This window comes from Adiantum capillus-veneris, chromosome 30 (assembly GCF_014529385.1).
Source record: "Adiantum capillus-veneris isolate H3 chromosome 30, ASM1452938v2, whole genome shotgun sequence".
NCBI lineage: Eukaryota > Viridiplantae > Streptophyta > Polypodiopsida > Polypodiales > Pteridaceae > Adiantum > Adiantum capillus-veneris.
Window position 1 is genome coordinate 42,681,209 of NC_140960.1, and position 22,955 is coordinate 42,704,163.

Below are 22,955 nucleotides of genomic sequence, written 5' to 3' on the forward strand. Positions count from 1 at the left end.
CTCTCTCTCTCTCTCTCTCTCTCTCTCTCTCTCTCTCTCTCTCTCTCTCTCTCTCTCTCTCTGTGCGCGCTGCAATCGGGACCTCCTCCAAAGAGATTGCATGAGGAGAATCATTTGTTGATTCTCCTCTTCTTTTCTTTTTCAACAATTGTATCCCCTACTGGCATTATTAATAATAAGTGACATCATTATTATTAATTTTCAAATTATGGAAGGCTGTAGGAGGCTACTCGACCCATCTTGTGGCACATATACAGAGGCTTGAGATGCCTCTCAAGTTGGAGGAGCTTCATGAGGCCCTCATAGCACTTCCCTAGGGCAACCACCCAAGGGAGGATGATTTGACTCCAAGCTTCTTCTTGGTCGTGATCTTTGTAGTGCTTACCAACACATTTTGTGCACTGGAGAGTTGCCTGACAGCATGAGTGAGGGCTTGCTCTATCTTATCTCCAAGGAGGGAGGCTCCTTGGATGAGATTCGGCAGTGGTGTCCCATCACTATTCTCAACTTAGCCTGCAAAATCTTAGCAAAGACTCTGAGTTTGAATCATGTTGGTTTGGATCTGTCTCCGGAGCAGCAGATAGCTTCTCTTCTCCTTTTCATTAGGGGGAAACTACTACGTTGGAGCTCAGCACGTCTCTTTGGCTGGCAGGGTGTAGTGGCCAACCAGGTGTTTTTGGCTACTATGTGGTACATCACGTCTTGCTGGATCTTTTGGAGTTCCTGCATCAGATAACTGGAGAGGCTGATCAGGAACTTTTTATGGCTAGGGCGAGACACTTAGTCAGCGTGGGTCAAAGTTTCCTGGCAGGTCATCACTTGACCTTGTTCTCAGGGAGGGTTGGGGATCATCGACCCATCATGACAGAGCAGAGCCCTCCTTGGGAAGCTTGTGGTCAGAGGACGACTTCCAGGGGAGGAGCCCTAGAAAGAGTTATTGCTACACCGGATTCGTGCCCAAGTCTCACATACATGCGGCCCATGGATGACTTTATGTACATTGAATTGGAAATTTCCTTAATTGAATTGAAGACATGTGCTCTTTCATGTGTGTATTGTTAAAGACATGCAAAGAAAGATGAAATTTCTGCAACATTTTGTTTGATGAATGATTTGAACTTAGTGCATCTAGACGTCTGTTAGAGATTAGCGAGATCTGGATGTGATGGCTAAGTGAATGAGAACTGAATGATATTCTAACGCATCAAGATTTCTATCTGGATGAGATGGCTTCACAGTGATCTAAGAGCATCAATAGTTCTAAATAGGATGAGATATACTGTTCAATGTGAACTAAGTGTATGCTTTTGTAAATTGCATACTATGTGAACATACTGTCTTGTGGGGATAGTCATGGGCATGGTTTGCTTGGAATGTGAAAATAAAGGATGTAAATCTGATAATAACAAGATTTAGTAGATTAAGACATCGGTGAAAAGATCTGGGCGACCTGGATGTGATTGCTAAATGGCTACAATGATCATGATTTGTATACCCTCAACAGAAATGTGATTGATCAATGACTAATGTCTTTGTAGAAGGTGCTGGATTTGTTGAAGTCTAGTGCATGGGTACATAGATTCAGAAGAAAATTTCTGTCCTTTGGCTATTTTGCAGGTGTAATTGAGGGCGATAACAATGCTTTCAAGAGGGGGGAATGTCACAAAGTGATGACGTGGCGGCCCAACTCAAAAGAACTGGTCGAGAGAACAAGAGAAATTGAACATAGAAAATGGGCGGAGGGGCCGAAGGGGTTAGGGATTAAAATCCTGACGCCTACCAACTTATGGAGCACCGGTTGAGGGGCCTAAAACCTAAAACTCAAAGCTTGACATCTGGGGCTGATTTTCGTAAATTGCGCTAACATGTTGACGTGGCAGACCATACGGATTTTCGCGTTTTGCACTGGCTACAAGTGACAGTTTTTCCGCATGCTTTTGAGAGCAGATGCTTTTGGGGATAAGAGCTTTTGGATTTGATGCTTTTGGGGCTCTGCTTTTGGGCATCCCTTGTAAGTTTATATGTGCCGAGAGGGCACTCTTCCGAAGGGCATGTGGACACAGTCTCGTAGAGAGTTGGTCTCTCAGGAGTTGTACTTTGCGAAGAGTAATAATAAAGAAATACCGAAAGGGGCGCTAGTCTTTGGGGCTAGTGCATCTTGGCTCAAAACTCTATCGTGCCATGTCGGCTCTCCTACCTTCTCTCTATTCAAGTTGAGTTCAGTTATTTGCAATTTTTGTTCTTGTGTTGCTATTGATTTCTCGCTTAGAGCGACCAAGCCTGTTACAGATTCGGGGGCACTAGCAGCTCCATGGGGACCAACCGAAGAGGTGACACACACTCTCTATTAGCTCCTAATTGGAGTGCACAACTATGAACTTGCTACGTGATACTTAAAGAAAAACCTTGTCTATCTCGGGCCTTAGAAGAGATCAAGGCAAGGCATGCCTCCATCTGCTCTCCATCTGTAACTGTAACGGGCGTCTACGAGTGTCAACATTTGCTCGCAGATTTGGTAGTAAATCCAGCACGCGTGAATCTTGGAGAGTAACCCATATGTACTCGGGTATCTCCACCATCCATGCTGTATCAAGTGGATCACTTTGTTGCACTTTGCGAATGCAACCACTCTCGTATGACACACCTTGCAACATCTGGTCCAAGATACAATCCATATACTAATGCACCCCCTCTCACTTCCAAGCTATAGACTTTATCTCGAATTGACACCATGTGCTCATCAAATACTTTTGCCGTACCTAGTTTGCAAAGCTCATACACTGATAAGATGTGGTAACCAAGACGAGACACATAAAGAACATAGGAAATATACATTCCCCCTTTTTTGTGTCTAGGATAAGCTCCATGTCCTCCTCACTCTTCACGGGATCCACGGATCTGTCTCCAAATATAATTGAACCTTGATACTGCCTCATATTGTACATCAAATCACGAGAAGAAGTCATGTGTCTAACACCACCACTATGAATGATTCACTCTTGAGAGTCGAGGAAAGTAAAATCTCCTTCCTGGTCCAAAGGTATCTCGTCCTATGGGATCTCCATCTGAGTAATAAAGGCAAGTGCCGGAGTCACTCATGTAGACTCCGCTCTCCACAAAGGACATTTCCTCCCACAAGGTTTCCTGCTCTGCATTGGTCTTTGAAGACTCTATCTAACCTATTGTTTTCCTTTGGAACTTGCTGCCAAAGCCTCGGTTTAATCAAGAGATCTCAATCTTACTCAGGATGTTAACTGGTCCCCTTGGTCCAAAACCATCGACTAACTCGTCCCACGCAATAGTATTCAGTCGCCCACTTGTAATCAAAGAAGAATAGAAACCCGAGTAAGACAACAATAATTGAGTATCAAATAAACAACCATATCCTCCGATGCAATGTCCATCCAAAGATTTCTTGCTGCAGTGATTGCATCTTGTTGATACGAGACCTCATGAACATCCAGGTTGATCTATTGCACTTGCAAAGTAACACGCTTCATAGGGGTAACATGCTCATGGAGAGACTCCAAATTATCCAAAATCTTCTTGGCACACTCGTCGTGGCCTTCACATGATCCAAAATCCGTGGGGTCCATTTCAAGATGATAAAAGACCGCACTCAAGCATTGACACGCTCCCAAAGTGCACCTTCCTGCATTGTAGATGGATTCTCCACCGTTTCGGTCACAAAGAATCCAAGATCCATCGATTCGAATACCGCCATGATCATCATCCTCCAAGTTCTATAGCTGGTACCATCTAAGTGACGATCAACTAGAAAAGTTGGAAGGGTAGGTACCTTCACCAGTTTGTCACTGATCTCCTTCTGATACACATTCTAGGTTGTACGTGATGATGGTCCAACGCCATCACCATTTGAGTTACTATATCTGTCAAGTTGAGGAGAAGAGTATGGTCGTGTGAATTGGATAGGCTTAGGTACTTGGACGGAACCGTTTCAATTCAGCCCGTACAACTCGAAATCAGCACCAAATCTAAGACAAAAATGAATTGTCCCTCCTTTGGACCACTTCTTTACCTCCAAATTCGGGTCTATACTCGATTGAAATGACCACTCCAAATCTGAAATCTACTCAGCCAATAAATAACCTCTCTATACGTGCATCAGATCTTCAAAAACTCGCGCTGGATTCGACAAAACCAGATCTGTATCGGAAAAAACAGCAAGCTAACCCCTCTCAAAAAACTCCAGAAAGCACTGGACACGCCGCAAAAATGCTCCAAGGTTGGATCTCAACACTAGGGCTCTGATACCATGTGAGAAGTGGCAGTGGAAGATGACGGATATGCTGAAAACTGCAGGAATAGGTGCAAAATTCCACGGATCTGATGGCGGGCAGCAACAACCTCCGAATGTGGAACCTTCAAGGGTAACCCGGTTGTGGAGATCTAGATTTGTAGAGTATGCACAACTGGAGAGTCACCTATGGCAAGAGAGGGCACAATAGGAGAGGAACCTGCAAAACTGCAAAGGCACAACAGGAGGGAGGGCAATCTGGCAAAAACGCTAGCTTTGTCTCTGGCTCTAAGCTGCATAGGTGACATATCCTAGCTCGTGCTGGCACCCCTCGAAATCGGCCAGTCTCGATTTGGAGTTGATGTGAGGATGTGCGTGTCTGTCCAATAGCGCATCTTATCCCATGAGATAAGTGTGTGTCCATGTATGCAGGCCTAGTCACAAAGCCGTCCTCCGTGAGTTGGAGAAGATGCTCTCTGTAGAAGGCCATCTTCGTGCCTAACTCCTGTTCGGCTGTATCCATGTGCTCCTGGTATTTAGCTGAATCAGATCCTGACGTATGAGTCTGGTGATGTCTGTCTGTGTGAGAGACAGGGAGTGTGAGAGACAGGGAGTATTGAAGCGAAGGTACTCTATCCATCTTGAGACCATGCGACTGAAACCATGCTGTCATCTGTCCATACCAACATGCTGTATCGCCTTGTAGAGCTAGTTGTCGAGATGACTCCAAGGCAAGCCAAGCGTATCTCTCCCTGGGGAGATTCCATAGACCGTGCATAAAGGAAACTGATCTCGTGAATGCCTCCACCACAAGGGGGGGGGGGGCTAGCTCGGCTCGGATAATCTCATGTGGTACTGAGGCCTTAGCCCGAATCATTTGAGCGTTCATAGAGACCAGAGGCCTCTCCATACATCTCCATCCATCTGTGTTGCCAGATCTCCCATGGTGGTCTCCTAAGGGTCCCCATACCTGAACTCCATAGAGCATAGGTGGAGTCACTAGAGTAACAAAAAGCCAAATCTTTGTTCGCGGCTCCTGAAATGAACCTGCGACCTCTCCAATCCTCCCAAAGCTGCATATGCTCTCGTCAGTCTAGTCTCTGATGCTCTCCTTAGTGAAACGTCCACCGAAGACTACCCTAAGATAAGTATATGCACCTGTGTACTCCACAGTCTCCTGGCCATGCATAAATGTGGGTGCCGACCTCCTGACCCACTGTGGTGTGGTGTTGAACACCATAACCTTGGTTTTCCCCAGATTGACAGACAATCCACTGTCACGAGCAAATGTATGCAAAGCATCCAAGTGACGCTGCATCCCCTTTGGAGAGTCAGAAATCAGCACAATATCATTAGCATATAGTAACAGCGGAATCCATGTCCCTGCTAGCTGAGCCCCCTTGTTCCCTTGACGCTCTACATAGTCCGAAAACTCATCCACATACATCCCAAAAAGAGTCGGGGTTCGGGGGCATCCCTGCTTTACTCCAATACTAGAGAGAACCATGTCCGACATTCCCTCAGTGGTGCGTACCCGCACCATCGCTGTCTTGTATACAGCGAGAATCCCCCAAATCAGCTCTGTAGGCACACCCATGTCCTGTAATCTACGTATAAGTCTGGCTCTCGGCACTGTGTCGAAAGCTTTGCGAAAATCCACAAAGCTACAATAGATCCTCTTGCCATGGTCTCTACCCTCCTCAATAATAGCTCTGAGTGTCAGAATCTGGTCAAGAGTGGAGAAACCTTTTCTGAAACCTGCTTGCCCTGGTGCTCTTATGCCCTCTCGCTCTGCCCATCTACTCAGCTCTTGTTCAAGAATGGATGCATACAGTCTACCTAATGTGTGACCAACCATGATGGTGCGATAATTTGCGGGAATCATGGGATCTCTTGACTTGAAAATAGGCACAATCGCGGACATAATCCAAGTCTCAGGGAAGCCTTCATACATGGCTCGATTAAACATCATAGCCAGGAGCTCTGCGAGCATATCTCTGGCATGGATGAAGTGCTCTGCTACAAGACCATCATGATCATGTGCTCTCCTTGTCTTCATCGTGTCAATAGCTTTTCTTAACCTCTCGGCAGTAAAGAAAGAACATGTCCGGGCATGTCTCTAGTGGGTCCGGTAGAGGTGGTTGTCTTGATGTTGTGTAGAGAGATGTGGCATATTCCCCCCATGTCTCAGTGGAGGTGACCGTTAGTGTCACGTGACACATCCCAACCCTAGTGTCCGTGGACAAGCTACACCACAGCAGGGTTCAGTCAGTCCAGTCAAGTCTAGATTAGCAGTGATCTGGCACTTTTGTGAGTCTATTCGTAGACCATGCATGCCCAGTCACTTAGCATAGATGCATATCCTCCGGTTGCACACAGCATGATCATCAGTATTCCCTTCAGAATCCAACAGATTCAGTCAGGGGAATTTTCTAGTGCATTTAGCCTATTTTCCCTATTTTTGGTATTTTCACTTATTATTTTTAAGTGACTTTCCAACAAAAGTAGGTAGGGCAATTTTGCTAAGTTAATATATAAGCAAACCCAAGTTAGCAGTAATTGGCAGAAGAGGCAGCAGGAGCTTCCCGCTCAACAGGCAACTTCTCAGCAGTACCCCCCCCCCCCCCCCCCCCCCCCCCTAAGCACCCCTAGCGTTTCCAGCATAGGATCAAGTCTTCCAACCTTGGGCGTGTTTCTCCCACAGCAACAGCATTGCCATCAAGTCCATTGGCCTGGCGTTTTCCCGCGACAACTACACTCAACCTTAGCGTTTTGGGATCGTTAAGCATCTGGCATTTCAGCGTTTTTTTCAGCAACTACTAACGCTAGTACCTGCTGCCCATTCCAACGTTTTTCAGCATTGAATAGACCTGCTGACCCAGCGTTTTCAGCATGCAACAGTAGCCTAAAACGCAGCCTTATGGTGCCAGCACATCAGCGTTTTTGTCTTCAGCAGGAACCTCGACACACCCATCATTTTCAGCCACAAGGACAGCAGTAGACAGTCACATTTCAGCCCCGAAACAGTCCACGAAATTCAGCCAATAGAAGATCACAGATTTCAGCCTAAGTCGTCATTGTCATCACCGTCGTCGTCATCGGCATAGTCCCATTGCATCAGTCCATTTGCATACGCATTGTACAGCTTTGTGCAATCAAAGTAGACCACTCTCGCCGACGAGAGTGGGGCCTTCGGAGGAGGGTTTTACAAACTCCCGGGTGTCGTATCTCTTCTCTCTCCTTCTCTCAGTCTCATTCACTTGCACGCACAATATCCACTCACTTTGTCGTGATCATAGCACTCTCCATAAGACGGAAAACTCTCTCTTTCCCTAAGAACTAAAAGGAACCTTGAGCAATAAAGATCACTAATCTTGAGAAAATACAACATTCATTCCGTTGCACCTTACATTGGTATCAGAGCTTTGGAAGTGTTCTGCATTACTCAAGGAAAGAACCACAATAATTTTTTTTGCTTGTTGAGGTCGCAGGAACCCAAGTTTACTTGGGCGTGGCGATTCCTAATCGTGTTTTGTTGAAGAGTGACAGGAATCCCAAGAAAGAAGGACTTGTCCAACCTCCCCTTGTGTCTCTTTTCACTCATTGAGAGCGAACCGTGCACTTAGCGGCCGGCCAATCGACGTGAGGTGGGAAAAAGCAACCTTGGTGTGAGCACAAGGCCGCCAAGGGGTACGCCCGCACAGAAAAGGGTAGACCTCGGGTGAAGAGAAGATCCTTCTCCAACGCGATTTGCAAACTAAAGAAAACCTCAAGACCCTCAAGAACTCAAGAACCTCAAGAATTTCAAGAACCCAAGATCCTCAAGACTCAAGAACCCAAGTTCCTCGCGAGCTTAAGAACCCAAGATCCTAGTGCATGGTAGTCACCCGAAGCGGAATGGATACTTCGCATTCAGGTGATGAGCATGAGAGAGGTGACGAAGACTCGTTCCCACTTCGCATTCAGATGATGAGCATGAGAGAGGTGACGAAGACTCGTTCCCACCTCAAGACCCTCAAGAACTCAAGAACCTCAAGAATTTCAAGAACCCAAGATCCTCAAGACTCAAGAACCCAAGTTCCTCGCGAGCTTAAGAACCCAAGATCCTAGTGCATGGTCGTCACCCGAAGCGGAATGGATACTTCGCATTCAGGTGATGAGCATGAGAGAGGTGACGAAGACTCGTTCCCACCCGGAGATGATTTCTTCAACCCTCCCCCTTCGCCATCTACGCCACCAAGTGTACCAAACCCTATGGAGGCAATGGTCAAGCAGATGATGGCCATGATGGATAGACAAGAAACAAATCGCCTTGCTCAGGAACGTGAGCGCTTTGCTCAGGACCGTGAGCGCGACGACAGAATTGCAAGAATGGCCGCAGACCACGCAGCCAAGGTCGCACAACAAGAAGAAAATCGCATTGCTTTAGAACGCAAACGCGACACAAGAAAAGAAAGAAAAGAGCTACGAAAGGAGGAAGCGCATCACGAGCCACAGCCTTGGAGGCCGAGCGTGAAGCTCGACGAGAGCTATGCGCTCAAGAATTGCTTGCCCAAGTCCTAGCCTCGAAGTCCGAATCACCCAAAGATCGTGGGAGTTCGTCAAGTGGCGCAAGCCACGACGCGGATTCCAATCATCCAGTTACAGAAAAGTTGACTTTCAGTAAGTATGACGGTAAGATGGATGCTACAGTTATTCATTCTTGGTTGCATCAATTTAATCCTTATTTTGCGACAACTAAGAAAACAGGAAATAGCAAAGTTTTGATGGCAGCTATGTACCTTGCCGGTGATGCCATCAATTGGTACCACGCATGGCAAGAGGCACAGCTAGCCACGCACTTAGAGGCAGCCGACGATTTCACGCCCCCCTCTTTTAGTTGGGCTGATTTCCAAGACAAGCTCAAGGCGCGGTTTATGCCACCTCAGTACCTTGCACGATTGAAGGACGATTGGCGCACTCTCAAGCAAAATGGTATGCCGGTTATGTCTTTTTCTAATCGTGTTTTGCAGCTAGGTACCCAATTACGCATGTCGGATGATGAGCACAAAGAGGTTTTTCTCTTTGGATTAGACGAGTATATCAAGTACGATGTCGAGGTATTCGATCCAATCGATCTCAACAAGGCGGTAGCGATTGCTCTCGCACAGGAGATGAAGTACAACAAGGGAAAGCCTAAGGAGAACAATACTTCCACAAGTACCTCGCAGACTTCTCAGAACCCTCAGAACGGCAAGAACGGTAAGAATGGTAAGAATGATAACTCTTCTAACCAATCTACCAACAGTATCTCATGAAAGAATTCTTCCAATGAATCTAAGGGTAAGGCTAACACAACTGCTAAACCTAAGCTTACTCCAGGTGAAAAGGTAACACAAGGAATTGTAGGAGGATACTTACGTCAGAAGAACAAAGCACTTATTCTAAGGAAGGCCGTTTCATTGTCACATTAAGAGTCACATAAAAAGAACATGTCCTAAGCTTGAATCGAATGAATCTAAAGAACCCACAGCACCCACTACATCTGTCAATGCAATGAATGATAACACGGGTGTGCCCAAAGTTTCTCAGGACCCTCCCATTGATGATTCTCTCATAAAATGTTATGGTCGTACGTCGGGGCACCGTTTTGTCATATTGTTTGACCCAGGTAGTATACATGATGTGATCAGTCCCTCTCTTGTTGAGAGAGCCCGCCTCGAAGTTAGTTCGAGATCTCCTATGGAGGTCTCTGGCTTTCTTCCCTGTATGGACGCTCTCATCACGGAGGAATGCCTTGATGTGTTGTTTGCAATTCAAAAAGCTGCCTTCACTAGAAGATTTGTTGTTTCTCCTCTCTCAGGATGTGATATGATTTTGGGCATTCGATGGTTTCGTGATAATAACCCTTTCATTGATTGGGAGGCTAACACTTTCACTCTCAGTGCCAAAAACGATTCTCCCATTGTCATTCATGGAGAGGACATTGTTCCTTCTCCATCTCCATCCCTTTTCCTAGGCATGACATATTGCATGTTGAGCACGTTTCTCTCATGGATGAGCACAAATGTATGCGGATTGTTCATGAAAGCTGAAAAGTTTGTATGTAAGGAAGTCACATTTCATGTCTCTTCCTTGGCATGACACAGTTTCCGAAAGAGCACATGACAATATGAGCACCAAGCATAGGCATTTACATTGTGATTTACCACAGTTGATTGATTTCAATCAAACAGAAAAGATTCGACCTCATTGTTTGCATGTGTTTGATGAACAGGTTGTCACTCCGTCTATTTGTTCATCTACATTGCATGCACAGTCTTTAGAGAAGACAAGATTTATTTCCTTCATTTTACATGGAATGGGTATGTTCATGGTTTTGTGTTGGAGATGGTTTCAGGAATTTTCAGCCATGGAGATTCTTGAAGACGGAAGAAGCAGGTCTCTAGAAGAAGTTGAAGCATCGAAGGAGCCACAGAAGACTTTGTGTCGCTTTCGGCGCGGCCCAAAGAAGCAAGCGTTGCAGACCTTTATGAAGTTCAAGTACAGCTCGACCCACAGCAGAGTGGGCCGGCGAAGAGTCCCTTCCAGGATTCCGGGTGCTATTGGCGATCTCCTTCGACGCCATACAGTTCCGTACTAGTTCCTCACTTTGAAAAGGAGGGGATGTCACGTGACACATCCCAACCCTATGTGTCCGTGGACAAGCTACACCACAGTAGGGTTCAGTCCGTCCAGTCAAGTCTAGATTAGCAGTGATCCGGCACTTTTGTGAGTCTATTCGTAGACCGTGCATGCCCGGTCACTTAGCATAGATGCATATCCTCCGGTTGCACACAGCATGATCATCAGTATTCCCTTCAGAATCCAACAGATTTAGTCAGAGGAATTTTCCAGTGCATTTAGCCTATTTTCCCTATTTTTGGTATTTTCACTTATTATTATTAAGTGACTTTCGAACAAAAGTAGGTAGGGCAATTTTGCTAAGTTAATATATAAGCAAACCCAAGTTAGTAGTAATTGGCAGAAGAGGCAACAAGAGCTTCCCGCTCAACAGACAACTTCTCAGTAGTACCCCCCCCCCCTCCCCCCCCCCAGCACCCCTAGCGTTTCTAGCATTGGATCAAGTCTTCCCACCTTGGGTGTTTTTCTCCCACAGCAACATCATCGCCATCAAGTCCATTGGCCTGGCGTTTTCCCGCGACAACCACACTCAACCTTAGCATTTTGGGATCGTTAAGCATCTGCCATTTCAGCGTTTTTTTCAGCAACTACTAACGTTAGTACCTGCTGTCCATTCCAGCGTTTTTCAGCATTGAATAGACCTGCTGACCCAGCGTTTTCAGCATGCAAAAGTAGCCTAAAACGCAGCCTTATGGTGCCAGCACATCAGCGTTTTTGTCTTCAGCAGGAACCTCGACACACCCATCATTTTCAGCCACAAGGACAGCAGTAGAGAGTCACATTTCAGCCCCGAAACAGTCCACGAAATTCAGCCAATAGAAGATCACAGATTTCAGCCTAAGTCGTCGTCGTCATCACCGTCGTCGTCATCGGCATAATCCCATTGCATCAGTCCATTTGCATACGCATTGTACACCTTTGTGCAATCAAAGTAGACCACTCTCGCCGACGAGAGTGGGGCCTTCGGAGGAGGGTTTTACAAACTCCCGGGTGTCGTATCTCTTCTCTCTCCTTCTCTCAGTCTCATTCACTTGCACGCACAATATCCACTCACTTTGTCGTGATCATAGCACTCTCCATAAGACAGAAAGCTCTCTCTTTCCCTAAGAACTAAAAGGAACCTTGAGCAATAGAGTCTGAGAGTCAAGCCATGGAGGTCTTAGCGCAGGGCCCTGTGGACTTTAATTTTGCCATAGGCTTTCTTGCCAAATGGACACAGGGCATTTAAATGGACTTGTAGGTGGAACTGCAGTTACAGTTAGATTCCCAGGACTTCTTCCAAAATTTGCTCCGCATGTGAATGAAATTGGGAGATGTATGGGTTTTGTGGTTGGAGATGCTGCGATTCCTGATGATGAGGATCGCACAATCTCCATAAGGATGTGCTCTTCCCATCCTTGGCGAAGAACCCTCCGCAATTTATTTCGCTCCCGACTATTCATGGGGGAGAAATTTTACAAAGGGTTTTCTTCATTGGTCTTCCTGGTCACTGCTTTGTTTGTGGCAGAAAAGGCCATGTTGCTGCAGATTGTACTCGACGCAGGATTTCTCTTGATCAAAGGCAGCAAGCTTCAAAACAAGAGGCACTTTATGCGAATGGGGGATTGGAAGATCACTTGGTAAGGAGAACAAGTGAAGCAGAGAAAGCTAGGAGGAAGGAAGGGAAGAAAAGAAGACGACGAGCTAGGAGAACAGAGGCTCCAAAGCTTGTGTATAGAAGAAGAGAAAATGTTTCTCCTCTCTCCTCGGATACTACTTCTTCACCAGCTTTTCACGATCCGCCAGTTGATCCTCATGGCAGTGATTTGGATATCAGGAGCAGTTCCGAAGGCATAAATTCAGCTTATGAGCGGCATTTTCCTTCTTTGGTAGAAAGTGCTAAGAAGTCTGCTGAGTCCTTGAAGACGCCTAGGAGGTCTTCAAGACTTAACTCCCATATCTAGCCTTGATTTGAGGCAATCTTGTATCTTAGATTGACTTAGGTTTTTATTTTTTGGTGATACCATTTATGGTGTTCTCTCTGTATTATTCTGATGTAATTCTACCTTGGGGTCTGTGCACTTGAGGTGATTTTAATAGAAAGATTTTCTCTTTTGGAAAAAAAAAAAGATCACTAATCTTGAGAAAATACAACATTCATTCCGCTGCACCTTACAGCTGGTGGTGGTGAATGTTCGTGGAATAGCCTCCATTCTTCGCCCGAGTCCTGACTTATAAATAACTGATATAGATCTTGCTCTAGCTGGGATAAATAAGCCCTTCTCTTTCGTCGCACTAGGCGGCGAAAGATAATCCGTGACTGTCAATGTGTGATAATACCCATGGGCACTTTCCTCTGTTACTTGATCCTCATCTCTCTACACTCCTCATCATACCAACTGTTCTGGGGCATTTTTCCAGATCGTCTCCGTGTAGGCTGGCTGTGGGGGTATGCTTCTGATGCTGCATTATGGAGCGTCTTTGTCAGTATCTAAGTGAGTTCATCTAGTGGCCGTCGTGGCTCCTGGGTGCATAGCTTCCTGTATATCTCATCCATATACACAGTCCGTCTCCCTCATGAAGGTATATCGGATGTGTGTAGGGACCTCTCCTAATGGAGTTGTGCTGAACTGAAATGTCAGGGTGAAGGACAAGATAGCATGATCAACTGCTACTCCAACTGGCCTAGTGCCCACCATGAAATCTTGAAAGAATGGAATGAGACCTGGCTGGGCCATAACATAATCCACTGTGCTGGCACTATGTCGGTGTGGAAAGCAAGTAAAACCTCCAGCTGTCGAAAATCTTTGTAGGCCATTCAAAATGGCCAATCTATGTGCGGTTCCCATATCTATCAAGTATCTGCCATATTCTGTGTATTCCTCATCTTGTGATAATCTGGATAGACCTATCTCTGTAACGTCCAGCTTCCTAAGCATTTCCTCAGAAGTATCATAAAATATTGTTTGGTGGTGGACAGTCCTAGCATTTAAATCCCCTAGTATGATGATGTCACCATCCTTAGAAAACTCCCATATGTCATTATTCAAAATAGCAAAGGGGGATTGTCCCCTAGGTGATGCATATACTGACGTAATAGGAGGAAAGTAACAGATAGCAATGTAGAGGTATCTGCCCGTCTCTGCCTTGAGCCTACCCACATGTACCTAGCATGCTCATCCTTGCGCGCTATATATATCAATGGCTGCAACTCCTCCCTGAATAGAACTGCCACTCGCCCTGAGCCTCGTCCTCGATGCTCTGATCTCGTCTCTTGTTTGCAGGCTGTCTCCCATCTATATCCGCTCACCTGTGGCATGGATTGCCTAGGGGCTTGATGCGTCTCAGAGTAGAAGATGATGTCTCTCGCTGTGAAGCTATCCTCAAAGGCCCCTACATCAAGACGAAGTGAACCGTTACAATTCCAGGTTGACATCTTTAGTGTGGTCCCATAGGTCTCGCATCGTCATGCAGGACGTCGCTCCATTATCACCACCTTTCCATCTCTGTAAAAACCAATCTTCCCCTTTTCCCTTGCTGCTCTAATTTCCGGCATTACTTCTTGCATATGAGCAATCTGCGAGAGGGTGAGGTCATCTCCAAGAAAGATGCCAGTCTTCTTTAGAGTCGGTCTCTTCTTCAGGAAATCCTTCTTCGCTTCCAAGGAGGGGAAACGGAGGATGAGTGCCCTTTCCTTCGAGGTTTCTCCGTTGCTTTTGCTTTTCTTTCTGCCCACTCTCCAGGCCCTCGTATGCATTTGCTCGTTGACCCCCACCAGAGTCATGAGTTCTTTCACCTCTTCCTCCACATTATCTTGGTCTCAGAGGCCACATATCCTTACGTGTAAGGAACGCACACGTCTCCTTTGCTCCTCTTCTAGTGTCAAGTTCATGATGGTTGGTGTGGGGGTGGGGGTTATTTCCTTGCCTTTCCCTTTCTTGACAATCTCGATCCATTTTTCGGCCTCTTCTGCTTTTTGTTGGGTCTTTGTGATGACATCTATCCACGAGGTCGTCATTTCTTTTTGTTGCTCCCCACCTTCTTTGATGGCCCGCACTTGTTCCTTAATCGTGTTGAGCTCTTCAATTACTGAGGGTTGAAGCTCTCCCTCTTCGAGGACATTCTGCGATCACACCTCTGCAAGCTCTTTCTTGAGTAGTGCGATTTCCTCATCTTGAGCCTTCACGCGATCCTCGAGTGTATGTATCGTGCTTTCCTATGCTGCCACGCGCACGTCGAGTATGTTTATAGTACCCCTAGGAGGTGGCGGTTGATCATGCTGATGGCCTCGCTCGGCTCTTCTTTGCATTTTTGGATGGCATCCTCCACCGGGTCATCTTTGCCATTCCGCTTCCTCATGGTGAGAAGGTCTCTCTCTCTCTCTCTCTCTCTCTCTCTCTCTCTCTCTCTCTCTCTCTCTACGCTTGAAAAACCAAATTTTCTCTCTCTGCCCTCATTCTCTCTCTACACCATCTTTTCTCTCTTTCTCTCTCTACGCTTGTTTCTTTACTTCCATTCTCTCTCTACGCTCGGACAGCAAGGGGGCGGGGGGAAAGTGCGTCAGCGGGGGGGGGGGGGAGGCGGGAGCAGGGCGGGAGTGGCAGCAGGGGGCAGCAGCGCGGAGCCGGTGCGGCAGACAGCGGGAGAAGGGGGGCGGCAGGGGGTGCAAAGCTGCAGCGTGCAGCAGAGCAGCAGCAAGCAGCGGGCGAGCAGGGAGCAGGGGACAACGCAAGCAGGGCAGCGGGTCAGAGAGAGAGAGAGAGAGAGAGAGAGAGAGAGAGAGAGAGACCCAAAACGTTGGCATGCATTGATGAATTGATGCTACAACTAGTGGACACCTCCTCCCTATATAGGGAAAGAAAAAACCTTGCCGTTAAAACCCCACAACCCTAAAGTAGGGAAAATACAGGAGAAAACAGTTATGCCCATACCTTCCTGGTAGTTTTCCTCTTCTCAACAGTTTGGGGGAGCCCATCTTTCAGAGGTTTGGGGTGGATACCCTCTCCCTCTTCCTTCTTTCCCTTTAGTAGTTGCCATGGAACTGTTTATCCTGATTAGGAGGGGTGTTTTCCCTGGGTGTGTTTTTTAGTATTTTCAGCTTTTGTGGTTCGGGCACTGGCCCTTGTAATTGCCTATGGGTGCCTTTAATAACAGTTTTTGCTTCCCCCTTGGGATAGGGCACCATGTTGGCTCCAAACGGGTGAAGTAATAGAATTCTTTTTTTTTTTGGGGGGGGGGAGGTGCGATTTGTTAGGCTTGTTTTCTGTTTCCCTTAAATCAGAGATGCATTTTCCTTTGTTATGCACTGTTTCTGTGTCATACATTAATACACTCCCCCCCCCGCCCCCCCCCTTCCCCCCAACAATACATACACCTTCCCACAAAAAATTCCTGGGCAACTGAGAGCTCAAGTGGATGTTTTTCCCATCAATCTCAGCTGCTCGAATTGGAAAGGCAATTCTACTAGATCATGGCACAGGAGTAGTCATTGGAGAAACTGCTGTGGTGGGTGATCGAGTATCTATGTTACAGGTGATTACCAAGATCTTCGGACGTTCTGTCAAAAAAAAATTTCTATTGGTTTTGTGCTTTGGATCAGTGTAACGGACCAAACTTTTAAATGTTGCAAGTAATAATACTATGTTATAGGGTGTGACTCTTGGAGGTACTGGCAAGATTGCTGGTGATCGGCATCCAAAGATTGGGGAGGGGGTGCTCATTGGCGCTGGCGCCACCATCCTTGGGAACATAAGCGTGGGCCGTGGTGCGATGGTTGCGGCAGGATCTCTGGTGCTGAAGGATGTTCCTCCTCACAGGTACTTGGTATTTCCACTTGATGGTAAGTAGAGGAGATTGTTGCAGCTATACATGGAAAATTTGACTTTGGTTTCTTGCAGTATGGTTGCAGGTACTCCTGCTAGAGTAGTCGGAGTTTTGGAAGAACCCACCCCCTCTCTTACAATGAAGCACGGTAAGCTGGTCTTCATCTTTTGGCTGTAGCCTAAACACAAAATAAGCAACTGTGTGACTAAAATTTCTGTTCAACACAAGCAAGAATTAGAGTTCAAGTGTTAAAAGTGGCACCTTGTCACCGAGTGGCACAATCTACTTGGTTGCCATGATAGTCCATCTTAATTAAAAGGGTCTACATAAGAAGTCACAAAGTTTCATATTCTATTCAACCATCTGGGTTCCAAGGAGGGGTGAATGGTGTATACAAAGCGTCAATAAGGCTTTCAATTTAGCCGAGTGTCTTAACTTTGCAAAGAGATCTTCATTTATCCTTCTTTACTGCCAACTTCCGGCTGCACTTCCACATAATAAAGTTCTATCTTATCTATTGAAGGTTTTTGTTTCAATCCTGGAATTGCTAAGCATAACAGGTCTGTTTGTGATGATGAGCAGATGTTACAAAGGACTTGTGGGAGTCGATGGGAGATGATTCGGTGTGTGGAGGCACCGGCATTTGATGATTTGAAGCTGCGTTGCTGTGCAAGTGCCCAGGTGTTGTAGCATTTCGAAACCTGCTCTCTTCTTGTAATTAGCAATTTAGGCTACTCAATTATTTTTAGCATTTCAGCCAGCCATGTACAAAATTGTATTTATGAAGCATGTCTATAACAGTAGCACAACCAAGAGATCAAATTCTTTTGTGGGTGCAACATTGATGAAACACTGTACAAATTGGCTGTAACTTATGTGGTCAAGGATAATGAACATGAACACTCTTCTGAACTTAACTTTTTCTCATAAGACCTGTCTAGACACTTAGAGCAATGCACACAAGTGGTCAAAAGCAAAAAACGTGCAAGGTTAGCAATCGCGCGATCATCAGCATTGTGCATGATGCTAGTGTTTGATCCCATACATTGGATGTTCATATGCCCTTGATGCTCTGTGTGCAACATCAAGTTAGGTGTGATGGCTAGAACAGATGGTTTTGTTGAGCTCTTAAGTATCATTTTCCACTAGAGGTACAACCTCTTCATCAAAGCCTTCTCTTGTGTAGTGAAAATTTTTCTTTCAAAATTGACCTATCTCCTTAGTGCTCTTCTTCGATGAGAGGGTGTTGTGAGTGATCATGGTTGCTTTTGGATCACAATTGGTGCTTCTTTGTGCAACATTTAGTTGGGGCTTTAAAGATATTCTCTTTATGATGTACATTCTAGTTTTGAAAAGGCCAATCAAACGTCAAATGCAGACAAATTTGAAAGTATGAAGCAAGTTTGATTTGGACCTTCGGACTATATTAAAAGCAACCCGATTTTCAGAAACATTTTGTAGTATCCAAGTCCAAATAACCATTGAGCATTAAAACAGAGCATTTGCAAGCAACTAGCATTTTCATGACAATATAACAGTATGCACTAGGATGAATCATGAGTCAATGATCGCTACGAAAGAAAACTATTCACGATAAATTTTCAAACTCTAGTTCAAACTTCAAAATTTTCAAACTTATGATAATCATTTCAAAAGAGTTCAAACATTGTACATGGATTGTGCTTCAACTTGGTGGCGACTAGTATCTTGAAAGCATGTGTTATATCCCGCAACACTCATGCTTGGACTGGATGCCAATGAAAACTCTTTTTCGACTTATGAGCAAAAACTGAATTTATTTAACAAGTCAATGTGTTATGAAATACTTTATAAGAAGGATTCAAGTTGGAGAGGTTCGTGGGTTGGGGAAGTTGGTTTAATGGCATTGCCTTTCGGCGGGGACAAACTTTATGTCGATGAAATTTTAATAGAGCACCCCTTAATTCTTAAAGGTATGTTACAACATACTTACTCTCTCTCTCTCTCTCTCTCTCTCTCTCTCTCTCTCTCTCTCTCTCTCTCTCTCTCTGTGCTAATGGTCTCCTCATGGAAACTGAAGTAGTTTGCCAAACTTTCCACTAGGGAAGCTTACTACCTTACTCTTATGAAGAGGAGCAAGACTTGTCTTACCATAAGGATTGAATGTTGCTCTAGACAACTGGGTATGTAGTGAATTTGTGGGGTTTATGAAGAGTCGTGCAGATTTACGGAGAGAAATGCATCACTACAAGGATGAGGTGTGCTGATATTAAGCTTGAAGGTTTTTTCTAGGGTACAAATAAGGAGAAAGTGTGATATTGTGAGGGTTGCTAACACAATGCGGTGTTTTAGCGCAAAATTTTCATGAATTGATGTGAGGGCTGCTAGAGCATTTAGTGTTTTTTTTTTTTTGGGTGAATTGAATTTTTGCTTCCTGAACTGTAGGCCATTAAGTGTGCATGCTTATATGTGCATGCGCACACACACATAGGGCCTACTATGTTGGGTGGGCTTGCAAAATTTTAGAAGATTTGCTCCTCTACTAGGAATAACAATGTGATTGTTATGCAAAAATAATGAGTTCCACTCAAGCTTAACAATCACTATTTGGGATTTGCAAGCAATGAGTCATGGCTGAACATGCTTGTAGATTCCCTTATCTACTAGAGATGATGGTTCCTTTTGAAAAGCAATAGAACTCATAGCAACATCATAAAGACCAACAATGGCTTTCAACCAGGCATATAGAAATCTTTGATTTGGGTTAGCAATGGAGCATACCATTCCAACAATCTAGATAGTTCCATTCGATCATCTCAATTTTTCGTCGATAAAACTTTGAATCATTTGTCCATTACACTTTTCGTTCGGCTGCAAAACTCGATCCTCTTAATTCTACTCCAATAATTCTCACTCTAACCCTCAATGTATGTCATTATACTTCTCTATGGAGATGGTGTGATAATTTCTTCGACTTATCTTCTCTCATTAGGGACGATTTGGACTCTTAAAAAGAGGCCCGTAAGACCTCTTAATTTCACGTTCTTCATTCAAGTGACTATTTAAATGCAAACCCTTGCACACATTATTATGGCAAGAAGAACCATCAAACATCCTAAGTGTGGTTGTTCAAGGAATAGAAACAAGGACAAAGACAAGAAAAATGAAAACGGTAAAAACAATGTAGTAGGGGATGAAGGGTCACCTTTTTCCTCTACCACTAAGATAAAGATTGTTACAAGTTCAAACAAACTTTTTTGCTAGTCAATGTAGCTTGTTAGGACAATAGTAATTGAAGAGCCTAGGAGTTCAAAAAACGCGAAGTCGGTTTCTTAACCAAACAATATCTACCACTCTTTGATTGCTGTTAATTTTCAATGGCCTATGTGTAGGCTATCATAAGGCATTAGTGTCAACATGAGGCACATGTGAGCCAAGATTCCAATCTATAACGGCTTGAAGGGCAAGTCATCCAATGCTTTGATCCCTACATATAATATGTTGTACCCTTTATTTCTTTGGACTCGGGTATAGCACAATGCACGGCCCTCTTACACGATCATCTGAAAACCATAGAATTGGAATAATCTAGGCTTGTATACTAGCATGTAAACCATAGAATGAGAATGATCTAGCCTTGTAAAATCGAACCACTATATTTGTAAAAGAATATACCTTCTTGGAAGGCTTATCATGGATTTGCGATGACATGGAAGAAAACTTATGAAAACATTGCAAAGCTTAAGACTTAAATGTTTGAGTCGAGTAAATAGACCCCATAGAGGCGAGAGCGTTACTCAAGAGATTTCTTACCAAAAATTAGAAGGGCTTCAATGAAAATAGCATTATAGTCTTCAATGAAAATGGTTCTATAGTTCACAAAATAGACCACCATTCTAAAAAGAGATGAAGATTTATTAAGTGGATTAAGGCAAGTATGAATAGACTATAGAACATAAACAAATGTCCTCTTGTTTAGAAGATGATCTTGTCAAAGCCATCTATTCATTAGATTCAAATTTTCTATCAATGCCTAAAATAATTATGATTTTATCAAACATACAAAATTAATACAATAAAATGTAGAAAGAATGACAAATTGAAAATAATGGACCGGTGCTATACAATAACAAAGTTGGGTCAATTTTTACTTTCTGCAGGCAATGAAGCAACATCTACGACATTATCAATGCCTAAAATAATTATGATTTTATCAAACATACAAAATTAATACAATAAAATGTAGAAAGAACAAGAAGTTGAAAATAATGGACCGGTGCTATACAATAATAAAGTTGAGTTCAATGTTTACTGTCTGCAGGCAATGAAGCAACATCTATGACATTATAACGATGACGGACCAATGGATGATCTACATAATTACATTGTGCATAATGAAACTATAAAAAAGATGTACATGTGTAGAAGAAATGACAAAATCAAAATGATGTATTGGTGCTACATAATAAGAACTAAACGTTTCTCTTCTGCAGATAACGAGGCTATATTTGAGAATATGTGGCTTTTTTTGCTAGAACTAGAAGAAATCTAACAGCTCATAAACTTCAAATGCATTGTTCATTGTTGTACTTATGACTCAATATGACAATTGAGCAAAGCTCTCCCCATCAACTTCAACAAGGATTTCATCTAATATGCATAAGAATTTGGATCGATCACTCTCACCGACAACCACCAACGGATGTTGTGCTTAAGATGCAAGCATGCTTTACATTGCTGACCTCTACACTTGACCACTCAAATCTCTAGCCTTATGCTTCACTTGCTCTGCGGTATCATGAAGACGCGTCATGGCATATTCCATTTGGTCTGCTCCAAGAGGATGCTTGCCTTTGAAGTACCTGTATACCCATGAAATCGCCACCACAGTGGCAATGGCAGCCCCAGCTGCAGTTAAGAACCCGGCAGTACACAAGAAGGCGATGATCCCCAAAGGAACCAAGATTGGGCTGAAGAAAAGAAGAACGGGCGCAAGGATGATGAGGGTGATGACAGTGCCGGTGGCTAGTAAACCCCCGAGTGCAAGGAGTGCAAGCCAACCCAAGGGCCCGGGGCCATGCTGCTTTATCTTCTGGAAGAGGGTTTGCGCCTTTTCACGAGCTTGATCACCTGTCTCGCGTGCCTGGTCACGACCGCGGTTATACTGTGAAGCCATGGTGGATGTGGGTGGTGGAGCTGGTGATGATGATGAGAGAGCGTGCAGCTGGAGTGTATGTGTGTGCGTGCGGAGATGAGGAATGAAACTGCAGCAGCAAGGAAGAACTGGCTATCAAAAGAGCGTCAGTTTAATGGAGCACGCATGCAGTAAACTGTAGTGTTGTGATGGTAATGGCGTGGCTGTAGCGGACACCCGTGGTTATGCATGTCATTAACGTGTACACTCGTACTATCTCAGAGTTATGGTCATTTTGTGAGTTGTTATCGACTAATTGGACGAGAGAGAGAGAGAGAGAGAGAGACAGAGGGGGGGGGGGGGGGGGGGGGGGGGGCGCTGTACATGGAGGAGAGAGAGAGTAGGTGATACCCATTTTGAAAAAAAAACAAGGATACGAGAATCTACACACATTCTCTCTCTGTTGTTTCACTAGATAGAAAAGAGAACTGCCATTCCGCATGTGAAACTAGCGTCTCTCTCTCTCTCTCTCTCTCTCTCTCTCTCTCTCTCTCTCTCTCAGCATTAACAATCTTGACGTGAATTCTCTACTGTTAGGCAAGGATTGTTGCGATTGATGCCAGGTGGGGGGATCTTGCTCTCTTGTAGTATAAACAGAGGGTAGACATGGGTAGATAGTGCTCCATGTAGTGCTTAGGGGAGTGGAGGAAGTCGCGAGCATGGGAGGAGGGTGCGAGGCACAAGGGTGCAAGATGGGAGGAGGAAGCAGGACTGAGGGGGGGAAGATGTTGGCAACGAGCCAAATATTCTCTTTTAATTGGTTCTATTTTAAGAAGAGCAAGAAGAGAGTAGGGGGTACCAGCTGGAATTTATTCAAAAATAAATAAAGGGAATCCAACAAGATCCATTGTTGCAGGTGTCAAGGGACATAGCAAGAAGAATGGCAGGAGAGGACGAGCAAGTGCTGGCGAGGCGATGGGCTGAGGAGCTACATGCGCACAGAGGCGAATCAATAGCCGAACGAGCAAGGATGCGTTGAGGTAGAGCAGGGATGATCACATTTATTTTTTGTTTATTGGGTGGCAAGCGAGGGCAGTCTAGGGTGCCTACTTGAGTGGT

General features: G+C 44.8%; 1 protein-coding gene and 1 pseudogene across 3 annotated transcripts in view; one reads left to right on the forward strand and one right to left on the reverse strand.

Moving 5' to 3' along the window:
* Nucleotides 1-17,640, forward strand: part of LOC147417857 (serine acetyltransferase 2-like) — a 112,150-nt gene extending 94,510 nt beyond the window's left edge. For all 3 annotated transcript variants that reach the window (XM_086506452.1, XM_086506453.1, XM_086506451.1), the window contains 4 exons: nucleotides 16,338-16,432; nucleotides 16,550-16,716; nucleotides 16,798-16,871; nucleotides 17,306-17,640. In XM_086506452.1, the coding sequence (XP_086362578.1) occupies nucleotides 16,338-16,432; nucleotides 16,550-16,716; nucleotides 16,798-16,871; nucleotides 17,306-17,370 (401 nt within the window). In that variant the 3' untranslated portion in view covers nucleotides 17,371-17,640. The remainder of the gene's footprint in view (nucleotides 1-16,337; nucleotides 16,433-16,549; nucleotides 16,717-16,797; nucleotides 16,872-17,305) is intronic.
* A 3,354-nt stretch (nucleotides 17,641-20,994) lies between these two features.
* LOC147417858 (oleosin G pseudogene) lies at nucleotides 20,995-21,986 on the reverse strand (annotated as a pseudogene).
* Nucleotides 21,987-22,955: the final 969 nt, after the last annotated feature.